Source organism: Saccopteryx bilineata, chromosome 6 (assembly GCF_036850765.1).
Source record: "Saccopteryx bilineata isolate mSacBil1 chromosome 6, mSacBil1_pri_phased_curated, whole genome shotgun sequence".
NCBI lineage: Eukaryota > Metazoa > Chordata > Mammalia > Chiroptera > Emballonuridae > Saccopteryx > Saccopteryx bilineata.
The window spans coordinates 154,571,232-154,587,404 of NC_089495.1; the positions used below are offsets into that span (position 1 = coordinate 154,571,232).

The following is a 16,173-nucleotide window of genomic DNA, read 5'->3' on the forward strand; positions in this document are numbered from 1 at the left end:
TGTCAGAATGGCTGTCATCATAAAATAGCAAACAAGTGTGGGAGAGGATGTAGAGAAAATGGAATCCTCGTGTACTGTTGGTGGGAATGCAGGTTGGTGTAGCTACTATGGAAAACAGCTACTATGAAGGTTTCCCAAAAAATAAAAAAATGAAATTGCCTTATGACTCAGTGATTCTACTTCTAGGTATATATCTGAAGAAACCCAAAACACTAGTTCAGAAGAATATATGTATCCCTATGTTCATTGCAGCATTATTTTCAATAGCCAAGCTATGGAAGCAACCCAAGTGTCCATCAGTAGATGAGTGGATAAAAGAACTGTGATACTTTGGTGCTGGCCTGGTAGCTCAGTAGGTTAGAGCACTGGGACGACACGCTGAGGTTGCATGTTAGATACTTAGGGCACATAGAATCAAACAATGACAGCATGATGCATGATGAAGTGGGACAAATCAATGTTTCTCTTTCTCTCTGTATCTCTCCCTGTCTCTAAAATCAATAATAAAAAAGACTGTGGTACATATATACTATGGAGTACTACTTAGCTATAAAAAAGAATGAAATCTTACCATTTGCAACAGCTGGATAGGACCTATAGGGTATTATGTTAAGTAGGGTATTATGTTAAATGAAATAAGTCAGAGAAAGACAAATACCATATGATTTCACGTACACATGGAATCTAAAGAACAAAATAAATGAACAAACAGAACAGAAACAGACTCATTGGGGGAAGTTGGGGGACTGGGTGAAAAAGGTGAAGAGATTGAGAAATACAGATTGGCAATTACAAAAGAGTCAGGGGGGTGTACAAGTACAGCTTAGGGAACATAATATGATATAACAACAATGTATGGTGCCAGTTGAGTATGGGAAATAATTAGGGGAACACCTTGCAAAGTATATGATTGTTTAACCACCATGCTGTACACCTGAAACTAATACAAAATAATATTGAATGTCAACTGTAATGGAGAAATAAGAGTCCTGGTCAGGTATTATTTCATAGAATGCCCCTCAGTTTGGGTTTGTCCGATGTTTTCCTCATGAGTTATAGGAAAAGTTATAGGTTTTGGGAAAGAAGATACTCACTTTTAATATTTTGTTTTATCTGTCTCAGCTTTTTATGTAAAATATCAATACATAGAGATACACATTTTATAAAAGTGGGATTGTAGATTGTATTATTTTATAATTTGTTACTTTAAAAATGGGATTATGCTATTATTATTTTGTAATCTATTGTTACTTTACATCTTTCTAATAACCCTTCTTCTTAACAGTTTCAAACATTTGATTTGAAAATATAGTTTTAGAATATAGACTGATGGTAAATTGAAGAGAGCCTTTAGGGCCTGACCTGTGGTGGCGCAGTGGATAAAGCATCGACCTGGAACACTGAAGTCCCCAGTTCGAAACCCTGGGCTTGCCTGGTCAAGGCACATATGGGAGTTAATACTGCTCCTCCCCCACCCTTCTCTCTCTCTCTCTCTCTTTCATTCTCCCCCATCTCTCTAAAATGAATAAATAAAATTAAAATAATAATAAAAATATATAAAAAAAGAAGAGAGCCTTTAAGAAGTATGTTGATAATGGTGGTAGTGGTACCCTTTTGTTCTAATTAAGCACTTGGCTCTTTTATATTGATTTAGGTTTTATTTTTATATTATTATTTATTTATTTATTTTTTACAGAGACAGAGTCAGAGAGAGGGATAGACAGGGACAGACAGACAGGAACGGAGAGATGAGAAGCATCAATCATTAGTTTTTCGTTGTGCATTGCGACACCTTAGTTGTTCATTGACTGCTTTCTCATATGTGCCTTGATTGCGGACCTTCAGCAGACTGAGTTACCCCTTGCTGGAGCCAGCGACCTTGGGTCCAAGCTGGTGAGCTTTTGCTCAAACTAGATGAGCTTGCACTCAAGCTGGCGACCTCGGGGTCTCGAACCTGAGTCCTTGGCATCCCAGTCCGATGCTCCATCCACTGCACCACTCACTGCCTGGTCAGGCTTATTTATTTCTTTTACATTTTATTTATTGATTTTAGAGAGAGAGAGAGAGAGAAGAAGGGAGAGAGTGAAAGAGAGAGAAACATTGATTTGTTGTTGTACTTATTTATGCATTAATTGGTTGGTTATTGTATGTGCCCTGATGGGGATCAAACCCATAATCCCTGGGTATTGGGATGATGCTCTAACTATATGAGCTACCTGGCTAGGGCTGATTTATATTTTATTTAAAAAGGTCACCTGTTCAGCCTAGTGTGCGGAGGACCCGGGTTCGATTCCCGGCCAGGGCACACAGGAGAAGTGCCCATTTGCTTCTCCACCCCTCCGCCGCGCTTTCCTCTCTGTCTCTCTCTTCCCCTCCTGCAGCCAAGGCTCCATTGGAGCAAAGATGGCCGGGCGCTGGGGATGGCTCTGTGGCCTCTGCCTCAGGCGCTAGAGTGGCTCTGGTCGCAACATGGCGACACCCAGGATGGGCAGAGCATCGCCCCCTGGTGGGCAGAGCGTCTCCCCATGGTGGGCGTGCCGGGTGGATCCTGGTCGGGCGCATGCGGGAGTCTGTCTGACTGTTTCTCCCTGTTTCCAGCTTCAGAAAAATGAAAAAAAAAAAAAAAAAAAAAAGATCACCTGTTGGCCCTGGCTGGTTGGCTCAGTGGTAGAACGTCGGCCTGGCGTGCAGGTGTCCTGGGTTCGATTCCCGGCCAGGGCACACAGAAGAAACGCCCATCTGCTTCTCCACCCCTACCCCTCTCCTTCCTCTCTGTCTCTTCCCCTCACGCAGCCAAGGCTCCATTGGAGCAAAGTTGGCCCGGGCACTGAGGATGGCTCTGTGTCCTCTGCCTCAGGTGCTAGAATGGCTCTGGTTGCAACAGAGCAACGCCCCAGATGGGCGGAGCATCGCCCCCTGGTGGGCATGCTGGGTGGATTCCGGTCGGGTGCATGCGGGAGCCTGTCTGCTTCCTGGTTTCCAACTTCAGAAAAATACAAAAAAATTAAAAAATTTAAAAAAAAATAAAAAGGTCACCTGTTTTATATTATGATGTGTTCACAAGTCTAAACAGGTAATATGGAAGGGAAAATGAAATGCAAAGAATAATATTTTATAATAATATTTTCTTAGCAAGCAGCAACCTTTTCTAGAAGTCATTCTTTTAATATAATTTGCTTGCTTCATAAATATGGGTTTTGTTTCTTTATATCTTTTTTGGTTAGTAAGCATGGTAAATTTTTTTGGAGGAGGCTCAAACTCTTCAAGAACTATAGTAATTTGGAGTTATTGAAACTAAGAAGGCTATCTCCAGAATTGCTTGCAGTTCTAAAATGGGTTCAGGAAAATCAGTAATAGATAGGAAAAGGATCTCAAATTTAGCTGTTGATACACAGTTTAAAACTTTTAGTTCTGATCATTTTAGTCATAAAGTAGATGGTAGCGAGTTCATCAGTATAGTTCTTTTATGTACATATATTTAAAACATTTGCTTTGCTATATTGAATTTTATTCATTCTGGAATTTAGGAGAGTCTACCTCTATGAAAAGAGATTATTCAAAAGAGAATATGATTGATGATCTTAGTTTCTAGTTTTCTCAATAGACTTACTCTCTCCTCTAATGCTTCTTGCATACTCAGTGATTTTATGAGTTTCAGAGGAAAATGTGAGTCTGGCTGAGTATTAGCATAGTATAATAAATAAAACTTTATTACTTTGCAGAATATTTTGCCTGTGTATCCTATACAGTCATCACAGATTCCAGTTTTGTATAAAAGCAAATAAATTTGCAGATAATACAACATTCCTTTATGTTTGTTTATGACTTGGCATTCTAATGAGAACTGGATTTGATACAGGACAGTTCTTGGAATGGTTGGAATTTAGGTTATTTTAGGTCGTCTCTTTGGGAGATTCAATTTAAGTATTTATTGAATGGTTTTAGTGAATTGAATGCTTGTCATAGGTATGTAAATGATATAAACTATGAGTCTTCTTTTTAAGATAGTTGTATTGGGTTCTTAAGGCATCTGATATGATATATTTAATATAACAGATGATTTCAGAGGCCAGATCAGTCTGTAGGAAGTACTGTAATGCTGGTTTTGGGAGTAGAGCATTTTAGAGAAGCAGACCTCAAAGTATTCATTTAAAGTTGTGTAGGATTTAGGTATAGAGAGAGGAGGAAAAGGACATCGGGCAAGGAAAGGGAATTGGCGAGACTCAGCATCTGAACTGTGCTTGGGGCCTGTTGAGGGAGTGGTGGGCAAGTTAGGTTGTAGCCAGACCATGGATAGCCTGAATATCTAGTAATGAGCCTGGAAGTTATTCTGTAGGCATTTTGGAACCACATGCCATCTCTACAGTAATGGTTCTTAACTTTTTTGCGCCCTGAGGATACATGACATTTAAGTCTTTAATCCATTTTAGCATGTCATGGCTAAAAGTATGAGCTATGTCAGACTGTCTGGATTTGAATCCTGCCTCTCTAATTTACAGTGTAACCTTGAGTAAGTGACTTAACGCCTCTGTGCTTCAATTTCCTTATCTATAATAAGAATGATAATAATAATTTTTACCCTAGAAGGTCATTATTATGATAAAATCAGAGTACAAGATGGGTCTTTTCAACAGCCTCTGGTACATAGTAAGCTTTTAGTAAGTGGTTCTGCTGCTTCTTGTTGAAATAGCTTTATGGTGCTTTTCCTGTGGTGGTGCAGTGGATAAAGCATTGTCCTGGAACGTTGAGGTCGCCAGTTTGAACCCTGGGCTTGCTGGTCAAGGCACATGTAGGAGTTGATGCGTCCTGCTTCTCCGCCCTTCCCTCTCTCTCTCCTCTTTAAAATGAATAAATAAAATTAAAAATTAGAAATAGCTTTAGCTTTAAGATAAAGTCGTTTAAATGTTTTAGAAGTATATTTTCAAGAAGCAGAATAACCGATTATCACACTAAGCCATTTCCATTGCCCACTTTTTTTTTTTTCATTTTTCCAAAGCTGGAAATGGAAAGGCAGTCGGACTCCCTCATGCACCCTACCGGGATCCACCGGGCATGCCCACCAGGTGGCGATGTTCTGCCCATCTGGGGGCGTCGCTCTGTTGCATCCAGAGCCATTCTAGTGCCTGAGGCAGAGGCCACAGAGCCATCCCCAGCGCCCGGGCCATCTTTGCTCCAATGGAGCCTCGGCTGCGGGAGGGGAAGAGAGAGACAGAGAGGAAGGAGAGGGGTAGGGGTGGAGAAGCAGATGGACGCTTCTCCTATGTGCCCTGGCCGGGAATTGAACCCAGAACTCCTGCATGCCAGGCCGACGCTCTACTGCTGAGCCAACTGGCCAGGGCCTGCCCACTTTTTTTCTCTTTATACTTATAGTTATTAGTAATCAAAAACTATGACCAATGGTAATGATAATGCATATGTACAGTGTTATAAGGCAATTATCAGGTCACTTGGTATTTTATATTCTGTGAGATACTAATCAGATAATCATATATCTATCAGTTAGTAAAACTGCCTTAAACATCAGCTTAAACTAGCTTATACTAGAAAGAAATCTCTTGGCCTGCCCAACTGCAAAGTCCAGCCACTGTGAGCTGGATTCAGGGCTCAAGTGATGTCTTCAGGACTGTTCCCCCCCATGAATCAACTCTGCCTTTTCCTTTATGGACTTAAGTTATGGTCAGTGTATATTAGAAAAATGGCCAGAGCATATTCAACCCCTATTGCCTCTCAGAGTGTAGACTCAGAAGGAAAGAGCACCTGTCTCTTTCCCAGAAGCCTCAGCAATAGTCTCATGATGTCTCATTGGCTTTTAGGGGGTAACAACATGTCTTACTCTGATCCAATCCCCATGTTTGGGCTGTGAGGCTCAGATTGGCCAGTTCTGGTCACATGTCACTCTTGGATCAGCTCTTCAGGAATCATATAACAGTGAGGTTGAGGTGAATTCTCAAAGGCAGATTGTGGGGTTTTATTAGGAGGCAAAGGAATGGGTACTAGATAGCCAAGCCACTAACATGATATTAGTGTTTTGTGTAGATCAGTAGCATACATATCACAGGAGTGAATGGATTTGGATGAGGATCTTGGTTTCTGATTCCAGCTTTCTTGCCTGTGAACTTTTATCTTCCAAGTTTGTGTTCCCACAGGGCTAGTAGTTTTCAGAAAGTTAGTGTTTTATATACTTTTAGTGAAAAGTTGGATAATTTTTAACAGGAAGAGAAAGAGTCAAGGTAGATGGGGTGGACAGAGGTGGTGCTCCTTCCTACACTGTTGTGGTTCCTGTGACTCAGCTCTGTTCTCTGGGTCTGGGTCTCTCTGCCCCTGGGACAGGTTCTGACAGGCCTGGGTTGGTCAGGGTCTGCCCATGGGTCAGGCCAGGCCGCAGGGTCATATGTTGTCCACACAGCTCTGCCTGTGTATCATAGACACGGGTGTCAGCTAGGTGTCTCTGGCAGCTGGCTTTGGAGAGAAGTAGTTCTAGATCTTTCACTTTGTGTTTCTCTAGTCCATTTCAGCGTGGCCTCAGATGTTGTTTAACTTTGATTTTGTCTGTTTTTATTTTATGTTTAAGAAAGCGCTGTAAATCTTTTAGAAGGAGTATATGTAGCAAGGTTCTTCCTGAAAAACCAGAGAGAACAATTGAACAGACCTGCCTTGTAGTGAGAGCCACACTATAGCAAAGTACTATCCCTACTAAGAATCAAGTAGGCCAACTAATTGTCAGGACCTGATTTCCAAAGGTAATTACTGTAGAAACCTTCAAAAGCACTTCTAGGCCCTGCCTGGTTGGCTCAGTGGTAGAGCGTCGGCCTGGCGTGCAGGAGTCCCGGGTTTGATTCCCGACCAGGGCACACAGGAGAAGCGCTCATCTGCTTCTCTACCCCTACCCCTCTCCTTCTCTCTGTCTCTCTCTTCCCCTCCCGCAGCCAAGGCTCCATTGGAGCAAAGTTTGCCCGGGCGCTGAGGATGGTTCTGTGGCTTCTGCCTCAGGTGCTAGAATGGCTCTCGTTGCAACAGAGCGACGCCCCAGATGGGCAGAGCATCGCCCCCTGGTGGGCATGCCAGGTGGATCCCAGTCGAACGCATGCGGGAGTCTGTCTGACTGCCTCCCATTTCCAACTTCAGAAAAATACAAAAACAAAACAAAAAACCAAACAAATAAAAAAACAAAAGCACTTCTGAGGTGGGTACCTGAGCCTAATGTATCTGAGACTTAACCTCTCTAAATTACGTCATTTCCTCCCAAAGCTCCTGATTTAATTAATATACTGCTCACAAAAATTAGGGGATATTTCAAAATGAATATGAATTGATAAAAAGCATTTTATTTTTTTTATTATACAAGAACATCAGAAAAACAAACAAGTCAAAGAAAGTTGTTTGGTTATGCAAATGAGATGCAAAACCAACTTTTATTTCATCGGTGAAAATGCACTGTACAAAAGGCTGACAGTACTGGAGGATCTGCACGCTCCCTGATGCCCTAATTTTTGTGAGCAGTTAGTTCTGCCCTTGATCTCTACCTGTGTATCAGTGTTATTGAGATCTGCCCAGCTGGTGTGTTTCGTGACTGATGTTGACAGTGGTCTGTGTGGCCTCCCCATTGGTATGTTTGGTGACTGATGTTGACAGTAGTCTGTGTGACCTCCCTCAGAGGCAGTTTTAGGGGTTAGCTCATCTTTATCAGTGCCATACAGATGCACTGATTTCTCCAACGGCTGCACTTGCATAATCATTACCAGTTTATTGAAGTGGTTAAAATAGGTGAAAGTAATTATACTGACAAGTAGGTAAAGTAGTTACATAGAGTGATATTTTATTTTCTATAAATATAATACTATATATTATTTTTTTAAAAAGTATTTATTGATTTTAGAGAGAGGAAGGGAGAGAAAGAGAGCAATAGGAACATTGATTTGTTTCTGTATGTGTCCTGACCTGGGATTGAACCAGCAACCTCTGTGCATCTGGATGATGACACTCCAACCAACAGAGCTATATGGTCAGATCTTTTTTTATAACTGTGTGTGTGTGTGTGTGTGTGTGTGTGTGTGTATGGCAGAGACAGAGTCAGAGAGAGGGATAGGAACAGGCAGACAGGAAGGGAGAGAGATGAGAAACACCAGTTCTTCATTGTGGTTCCTTAGTTGTTCATTGATTGCTTTCTCATATGTGCCTTGACCGGGGGAAAACAGAGTGAATGACCCCTTTGCTCGAGCCAGCGACTTTGGATCCAATCTGGTGAGCTTTGCTCAAACCAGATGAGCCCGCGCTGAAACTGGCAACCTCAGGGTCTTGAACCTGGGTCCTCCACATCCCAGTCCGACGCTCTATCCACTGCACCACTGCCTGGTCAGGTGCTTTTTTTAACTTTTTTTTTTCCCTTTATTTTTTAATTTAACTTTATTTATTTATTTATTTTTATTTATTTATTTATTTATTTTAAAAATAATTTTATTTTTTTAATGGGGCGACATCAATAAATCAGGATACATATATGTTACATACCCATCACCCAAAGTCAGATTGTCCTCTGTCACCTTCTATCTAGTTTTCTTTGTGCCCCTCCCCCACCCCCTTTCCCTCTCCCTTTCCCCCCTCCCCCCGTAACCACCACACTCTTATCAATGTCTCTTAGTTTCACTTTTATGTCCCACCTACGTATGGAATAATGCAGTTCCTGGTTTTTTCTGATTTACTTATTTCACTTCGTATAATGTTATCAAGATCCCACCATTTTGCTGTAAATGATCCGATGAAAAATATTTTATATGTTAAAATTAGTGATTTCCACTTTATATATAAAATCTGGAATTTTAGGGAAATAACAATAGCTGACACTTACTGAGCACTTACTGTGTATCAGGCATTATTATTATTATTTTTTTACAGAGACAGAGAGAGAGGGAGAGGGATAGACAGGGACAGACAGACAGGAACAGAGAGATGAGAAGTATCAATCATTAGTTTTTCGTTGTGCATTGCAACCCCTTAGTTGTTCATTGATTGCTTTCTCATATGTGCCTTGACCATGGGCCTTCAGCAGACCGACTAAATCCCTGCTCGAGGCAGCGACCTTGGGTCCAAGCTGGTGAGCTTTTTACTCAAGCCAGATGAGCCCATGCTCAAGCTGGTGACCTCGGGGTCTCGAACCTGGGTCCTCTGCATCCCAGTCCAATGCTCTATTCACTGTACCACTGCCTGGTCAGGCCCAGGCATTATTTTAAGCACTGTAAACATCATATTCCACTTAATCCTTACACTAAGCATAGGAGATATGAGGTGAGCCAGTTGATACACTTGAGATGAAGTCATTTGTCCCAGACCATGATCTGATGAGTGACGGGTCTGGTGAGTTGTTTTATTTTTTTCCTCACCCTCTGCCCCTACTAGAGGTGGTGAGTTTTGAATGCAAGTCCTCTGGCTCTAAGCCTGGGTTCTGGGTCACTGTGCTGCATTCTGTCCATAGGAATAATTAAGCTTGTGCATGATTAGTTTTTCTTTTCTTTTTACTTCTTTTTGTAGTAATTTCTAGATGTGGTCTGGGAGTTTTATAAGTAAGATTTGCTAACTCTAGGACCTTTGGTGTCCATGGGTTGATCCATCTCCTGTTGTTGTCTGGCAAAGCAAACCCTGCACTGCTTATCTCCATCAGTAGTCTTCAAGCAGGAATGATTTTATTCCCCTCCCTCAGGACATTTGCTAAAGTCTGGAGACAATTTTAATTGTCACAGTTGGGAGATGTTTTACTGTTATCTAGTGGGTAGAGGCCAGGGATGCTGCTAAACATCTTACAATGCACATGACAGAGCCCCCATAACAAAGAATGACGCAGCCCAACATAGTATCAACTATGGTCTCTTTAATTAGTGATTCTCTTATAATGCAATTCTTTTTTTTGTTTTTCTTCATAGACAGAGAGCGAGTCAGAGAGAGGGATAGATAGGGACAGACAGACAGGAACGGAGAGAGATGAGAAGTACCAATCATTAGTTTTTCGTTGGGACACCTTAGTTGTTCATTGATTGCTTTCTCATATGGGCCTTGACCATGGGGATACAGCAGACCGAGTGACCCCTTGCTCAAGCCAGCAACCTTGGGTTCAAGCTGGTGAGCCTTGCACAAACCAAATGAGCCTGCACTCAAACTGGCGACATCGGAGTTTCGAACCTGGATCCTCCAGGTCCCAGTCCGACGCTGTATCCACTGTGCCACTGCCTGGTCAGGCTTTTCTCCAGTTTTTTGCAGGACTTTCTATATATGACAGGTTCCTTCTTTATTTAAAAACCTGCCATCATGTCTGTTGCCTGTGGAATAAAGCTCACTTCTTGTGGCACTTGAGGCCATCCATCGCTCCTCTTCCTCCTTCTCTGCCACAGCTGGAGGTTTAAGGCGTGCCCTTTCTCCTCTTGGTGGTTTCTGTTAAGCCTTCTCTCTGAGAAGCTCACATGTGCTGTCCCTATCATTTCTGCATGGTGAACTTCTGTTTCCTCTTTTGAAGGCCAGCTCACGCCTTTCGGCAGATGGAATAAATCTTTCTTTAATTGTTCATTTGTGCTTTGCCTCTGTTGCTAGAATATGAGTTTCCTTTTTTTATAAAAAATTATTGAATTTATTGGGGTGACATTGATTAATAAAATTATAAAGGTTTCAGCTGTATAGTTTTATAAAACATCATCTGTATATTGTTTTGTGTTTAACACCCCAAGGCAAGTTTCCTTCCATCACCCTTTCCCCCTTAACCCACTTCTGTCTTCCTGCTACCCTCTTTCCCTCTGGTAAATAATACTGTTATCTGTGTCTCTGAGTATTTTTTTTTTCTTCTGTGGCAGAGACAGAGAGTCAGAGAGAGGGACAGACAGACAGGAAGGGAGAGAGATTAGAAATATCAATTCTTCATTGCGGTTCCTTAGTAGTTCATTGATTGCTTTCTCATTAGTGCCTTGACTGGGGGGCTACAGTAGACCAAGGGACCCCTTGCTCGAGCCAGCGACCTTGGGCTCAAGCTGGTGAGCCTTGTTCAAACCCGATGAGCCTGCACTCAAGCCGGCGACCTCGGGGTCTCGTACCTGGGTCCTCCATGTCCCAGTCCGACACTCTATCCACTGCTCCATCTCCTGGTAAGGCTGTGTCTCTGAGTTTTTTAAGGTTATTTATTTACTGTATTTTTCGCTCCATAAGACACACCTGACCATAAGACACATCTAGGGTTTTAAGGAGGAAAAGAAGAAAAAATATTCTGAACCTAATGGTATATTAAAATATTTAATAAAATACTATTATTATTTTATATGTATTTTTTGGTCCATAAGACACATGGGTATTTCCCCCTCCACTTTTGGGGGAAAAAAGTGTGTCTTATGGAGCGAAAAATATGGTATTTATTTTACAGAGAGGAGGGTGGGGGTTGCAAGAAGTATCAGTTCATAGTTGCTTCACTTTAGTTATGCATTGCTTGCTTGTTGTATGTGCCTTGACCCGGCAAGCCCACGGTTTTGAACCAGCGACCTCAGCATTCTAGGTCAATGCTTTATCTATTGCACCACCGTAGATGAGGCTCTGTCTATGAGTTCTTTTTGTTTGTTTGTTTTGCTTACTCCCTTCACTATTTTCACCCAACCCTGCAACCCCTGTCCACTCTGACAGCTGTCACTGTTCTCTGTATCTATGAATCTGTTTCTGTTTTGTTAGTTTATTTTGTTCAATAGATTCGACATATAATTGAAATCATATGGTACTTATCATTCTCTGACCATCTTATTTTACTTAGTATAATACTCTCCAGGTAAGATTTTCTTATGTCTTTCTTATGTATGTAGTATGCATTTATTTATTTTTACGGCTGAGTAGTATCCCACTGTGTAGATGTACCACAGTTTTATTACCCACTCATCCAATGGTGGGCACTTGGGCTGTTTCCAAATCTTAACTATTATAAATAATGCTGCAGTGAACATAGGGATGCATATCTTCTTTAAAATTAGTGTTTTGGGTTTCTTTGGATATATTCCTAGAAGTAGAATCGCTGGGTCATAAAGCAGTTCCATTTTTAATTAAAAAAAAATTTTTTTTTTTTACAGAGACAGAGTGAGAGTTAGAGAGAGGGATAGATAGGGACAGACAGACAGGAACGCAGAGAGATGAGAAGCATCAATCATCAGTTTTTCGTTGTGGCACTTTAGTTGTTCATTGATTGCTTTCTCGTATGTGCCTTGACCGTGGGGCTACAGCAGACCGAGTAACCCCTTGCCCAAGCCAGTGACCTTGGGTCCAAGCTGGTGAGCTTTGCTCAAACCAGATGAGCCCGCACTCAAGCTGGTGACCTCAGGGTCTCGAACCTGGGTCCTCCGTATCCCAGTCTGATGCTCTATCCACTGTGCCACTGTCTGGTCAGGCCCATTTTTAATTATTTGAGGAAACTCCGTACTGCTGTCCACAGTGGCTGCACCAATCTGCATTCCTACCAACATTGCATGAGGGTCCTTTTTTCTCCACATCCTCTCGAATACATGCTGTTTGTTAATTTATTGATGATAGTCATTCTGACAGGTTTGAGGGGATATCTCATTGTGGTTTTAATTTGTGTTTCTCTGATGATTAGTGATTGTGAGTATCTTTTCCTGTCTGTTTGCCATCTGTATATCCTCTTTGGAGGAATGTCTGTTAGGTCCTTTGCCCATTTTTTTTCAAAGTTTATTAATTTATGTATTTTAGAGAGGAAGGGAAAAAGAGAGAGATAAACATCGATTTGTTGTTTTACTTATTTATGCATTTATTGGTTGATTTCTGTACATTCCTTGACCAGGGATCAAACCCACAACTTGGGTGTTTGGGATGATGCGGTAACCAACTGAGATCCAAGCCAGGCTGCCCTTTTTTATTTTTGTATTTTTCTGAAGCTGGAAACGGGGAGGCAGTCAGACAGACTCCCGCATGTGCCCGACTGGGATCCACCCGGCACGCCCACCAGGGGGCGATGCTCTGCCCACCAGGGGGCGATGCTCTGCCCCTCCATGGCATCGCTCTGTCGTGACCAGAGCCACTCTAGCGCCTGGGGCAGAGGCGAAGGAGCCATTCCCAGTGCCCGGGCCATCTTTTGCTCCAATGGAGCCTCGGCTGCGGGAGAGGAGGAGAGGGGGAGGGGTGGAGAAGCAGATGGGCGCTTCTCCTGTGTGCCCTGGCCGGGAATCAAACCCGGGACTTCCGCACACCAGGCCGACGCTCTACTGCTGAGCCAACCGGCCAGGGCCCAGGGCTGCTCATTTTTTAATTGTATTGTTTGATTTTTTGATGTGAGTTTTATTGTTTTTTACAAATTTTGGATATTAGCAATTTATCAGATGTGTATCATTGGTAAATCTATTCTTCCATATAGTGGGTTGTTTTTTCATTTTGTTGATGGTTTCCTTTACTGTGCAAAAATTTTTAGCTTGATGTAGTCCTTTCTGTTTACACTTTCTTTTGTTTCCCTGACTGTGGAGATATATCACAAAAAATATTGCCACGAGAAATGTTTAGGAATTTTATGATTTTGAGTCTAACATGTAAGTCTTTTGTCCATTTTGAGTTTATTCTTGTGTGTAGTGTGAGAAGGTGGTCTAGTTTCATTTTTTTGCACATATCTGTTATATTTAACCAACACCATTTATTGACTAGACTATCTTTACCCCATTGTATGCTCTTGCCCCCTTTGTCAAATATTAATTGACCATAAAGGCGTGGATTTATTTCTGGGCTCCCTGTTCTGTTCCATTGATCTGTGTGTCTGTTTTGAATCTGAATTTCTTAAAAGCAGTGATGACATGCTCTGTCTTTGAATTCAGTGCTGCTAGCACAGGGCCTGGCCTCAGGAAATATTTGCTGAATTGAATTAATAGGCAGTTCAAACTTGTGTTTTAGCCAGTTTTTTATATTGGTGGGTGGGAAAAATCATGCATTATATAGATTTTGATTCTTTGCAGTCACAGTCACAGGATAACATGACTGAAATGAAAGATTTCTGCACCTTCTGGTTAAAAAAGAGAAGGCTGTATGGTTTATAGCACTTCATAGCATTCAAAGTCATGTTCCATTTATAAATTTGTCTCATTTATATATTGGATGTATTGTTGGTATGATCCTGACTTATGGTTGACATCTTGCTTGGATCTTTTAAGGACTTCATAAAATATCATATAAAAGAGAAGTATGGATTTTGTAGCATCAACAGTTCCTCAGCTGCGACCTTGATCAAAAGGCTGGTTGAGAGGAACTGATAAGAAAGATAATTAAGCCAGCTGATCTGGGTATAGGGCTAGAATTGGTAATTAATACGTTTTTAAAATTTATTTATTTTTATAATAAGGGTTTTTTTGTTTGTTTGTTTGTTTTTTGTATTTTTCTGAAGCTGGAAACGGGGAGAGACAGTCAGACAGACTCCCGCATGCGCCCGACCGGGATCCACCCGGCACGCCCACCAGGGGCGACACTCTCTCCACCAGGGGGCAATGCTCTGCCCCTCCGGGGCGTCGCTCTGCCACGACCAGAGCTACTCCAGCGCCTGGGGCAGAGGCCAAGGAGCCATCTTGGGGAAGATGGAGCCATCCCCAGCACCCGGGCCATCTTTGCTCCAATGGAGCCTTGGCTGCGGGAGGGGAAGAGAGAGACAGAGAGGAAGGGGGGGGGTGGAGAAGCAAATGAGCGCGTCTCCTATGTGCCCTGGCCGGGAATCGAACCCAGGTCCCCCGCTCTACCGCTGAGCCAACCGGCCAGGGCCTGTTTTTTTTTTTTTTTAATTTTCAACTTTCCGAAGCTGGAAACGGGGAGAGACAGTCAGACAGACTCCCGCATGCGCCCGACCGGGATCCACCCGGCACACCCACCAGGGGGGGCGACGCTCTGCCCACCAGGGGGCGATGCTCTGCCCCTCCGGGGCGTCGCTCTGCCACGACCAGAGCTACTCCAGCGCCTGGGGCAGAGGCCAAGGAGCCATCCCCAGCGCCCAGGCCATCTTTGCTCCAATGGAGCCTTGGCTGCGGGAGGGGAAGAGAGAGACAGAGAGGAAGGAGGGGGGTGGGGTGGAGAAGCAAATGGGCGCTTCTCCTGTGTGCCCTGGCTGGGAATCGAACCCGGGTCCCCCTCATGCCAGGCCGACACTCTACCGCTGAGCCAACCGGCCAGGGCTATTTTTATAATAAGTTTTGAAAACTTTTCTTACTTGTTCTTTGCCTGTTTTTAGGATTTTTGTCCCTGAGTCATGGAAGACAGAAGAGCCGAGAAGTCATGTGAACAAGCTTGTGAATCACTCAAGAGGCAGGACTATGAAATGGCCCTCAAGCACTGCACAGAGGCCCTTCTTTCTCTTGGACAGTACTCCATGGCTGACTTCACAGGGCCATGTCCACTGGAAATAGAAAGCATCAAAATTGAGAGTCTTCTTTACAGAATTGCCTCATTTTTGCAACTGGCAAGTAAACAGTGTTAAGTCAATGTCAAACCATGAGAAATGGCCTATTTCATTGTGTGGGCACTATTGCTGGTCACTCTCTACAAATCACCTAATTTTGGGCTGAGGAGATGAATTAAATGGCTAGTGATTGCTGAATATCTTTGATGGCAAGCAACTGTATTTTTAAGCCTTGAAAATTGTACTGTTATTTAGCACTTTGGATTAATCATTCATTTAACAAATATTTATTGAGTGCATACTATGTGCTAGACACTTCTATGTCCTCGGTGTTCACTGATGAAACAAAAAGATCCCTTCTTCATGCTTTTTCTAGTAGGGGGTAGGTAGTAAACACTAGACATTGTAAATAATAGATTGTTAGAAGATATAGTCTGATTGAAAAAAAGAACAGGGCAGGGGATATTGAGGTCACCAGGGTTAGGAATAGGGTTGCTGTTTGAAACTGGGTAGCCAGGTAGACCTCATTGATACGGTGGTACAAAGTGGGTAAGGGAGTGAGCCATGTCGAACTCTGGAGGAAGAGCATTACAGGTGGAGGAACAGTCATTGCAAAGACCACGAGGCAGAAGTATGCCTGCCAGTCATGTGGAATAGCTAGGAGGCCAGTGTGCTGGAGTAAGTGCATTGAGGGGGGAGGGCGTTAAAAGGGCTAGATTCTCTGGGACCCACCAGGTCGCTGTAAGGACTAGTTTTTATTCTGCTTGAGGTGGGGAGCTATTGTGGGA

At 42.7% G+C, this 16,173-nt stretch overlaps 1 protein-coding gene across 3 annotated transcripts in view; it reads left to right on the forward strand.

Moving 5' to 3' along the window:
- Window positions 1–16,173, forward strand: part of HELZ (helicase with zinc finger) — a 193,708-nt gene that overhangs the window by 22,020 nt on the left and 155,515 nt on the right. For all 3 annotated transcript variants that reach the window (XM_066235080.1, XM_066235082.1, XM_066235081.1), the window contains one exon: window positions 15,218–15,445. In XM_066235080.1, coding sequence (XP_066091177.1) covers window positions 15,236–15,445 — 210 coding nt within the window. In that variant the 5' untranslated portion in view covers window positions 15,218–15,235. The remainder of the gene's footprint in view (window positions 1–15,217; window positions 15,446–16,173) is intronic.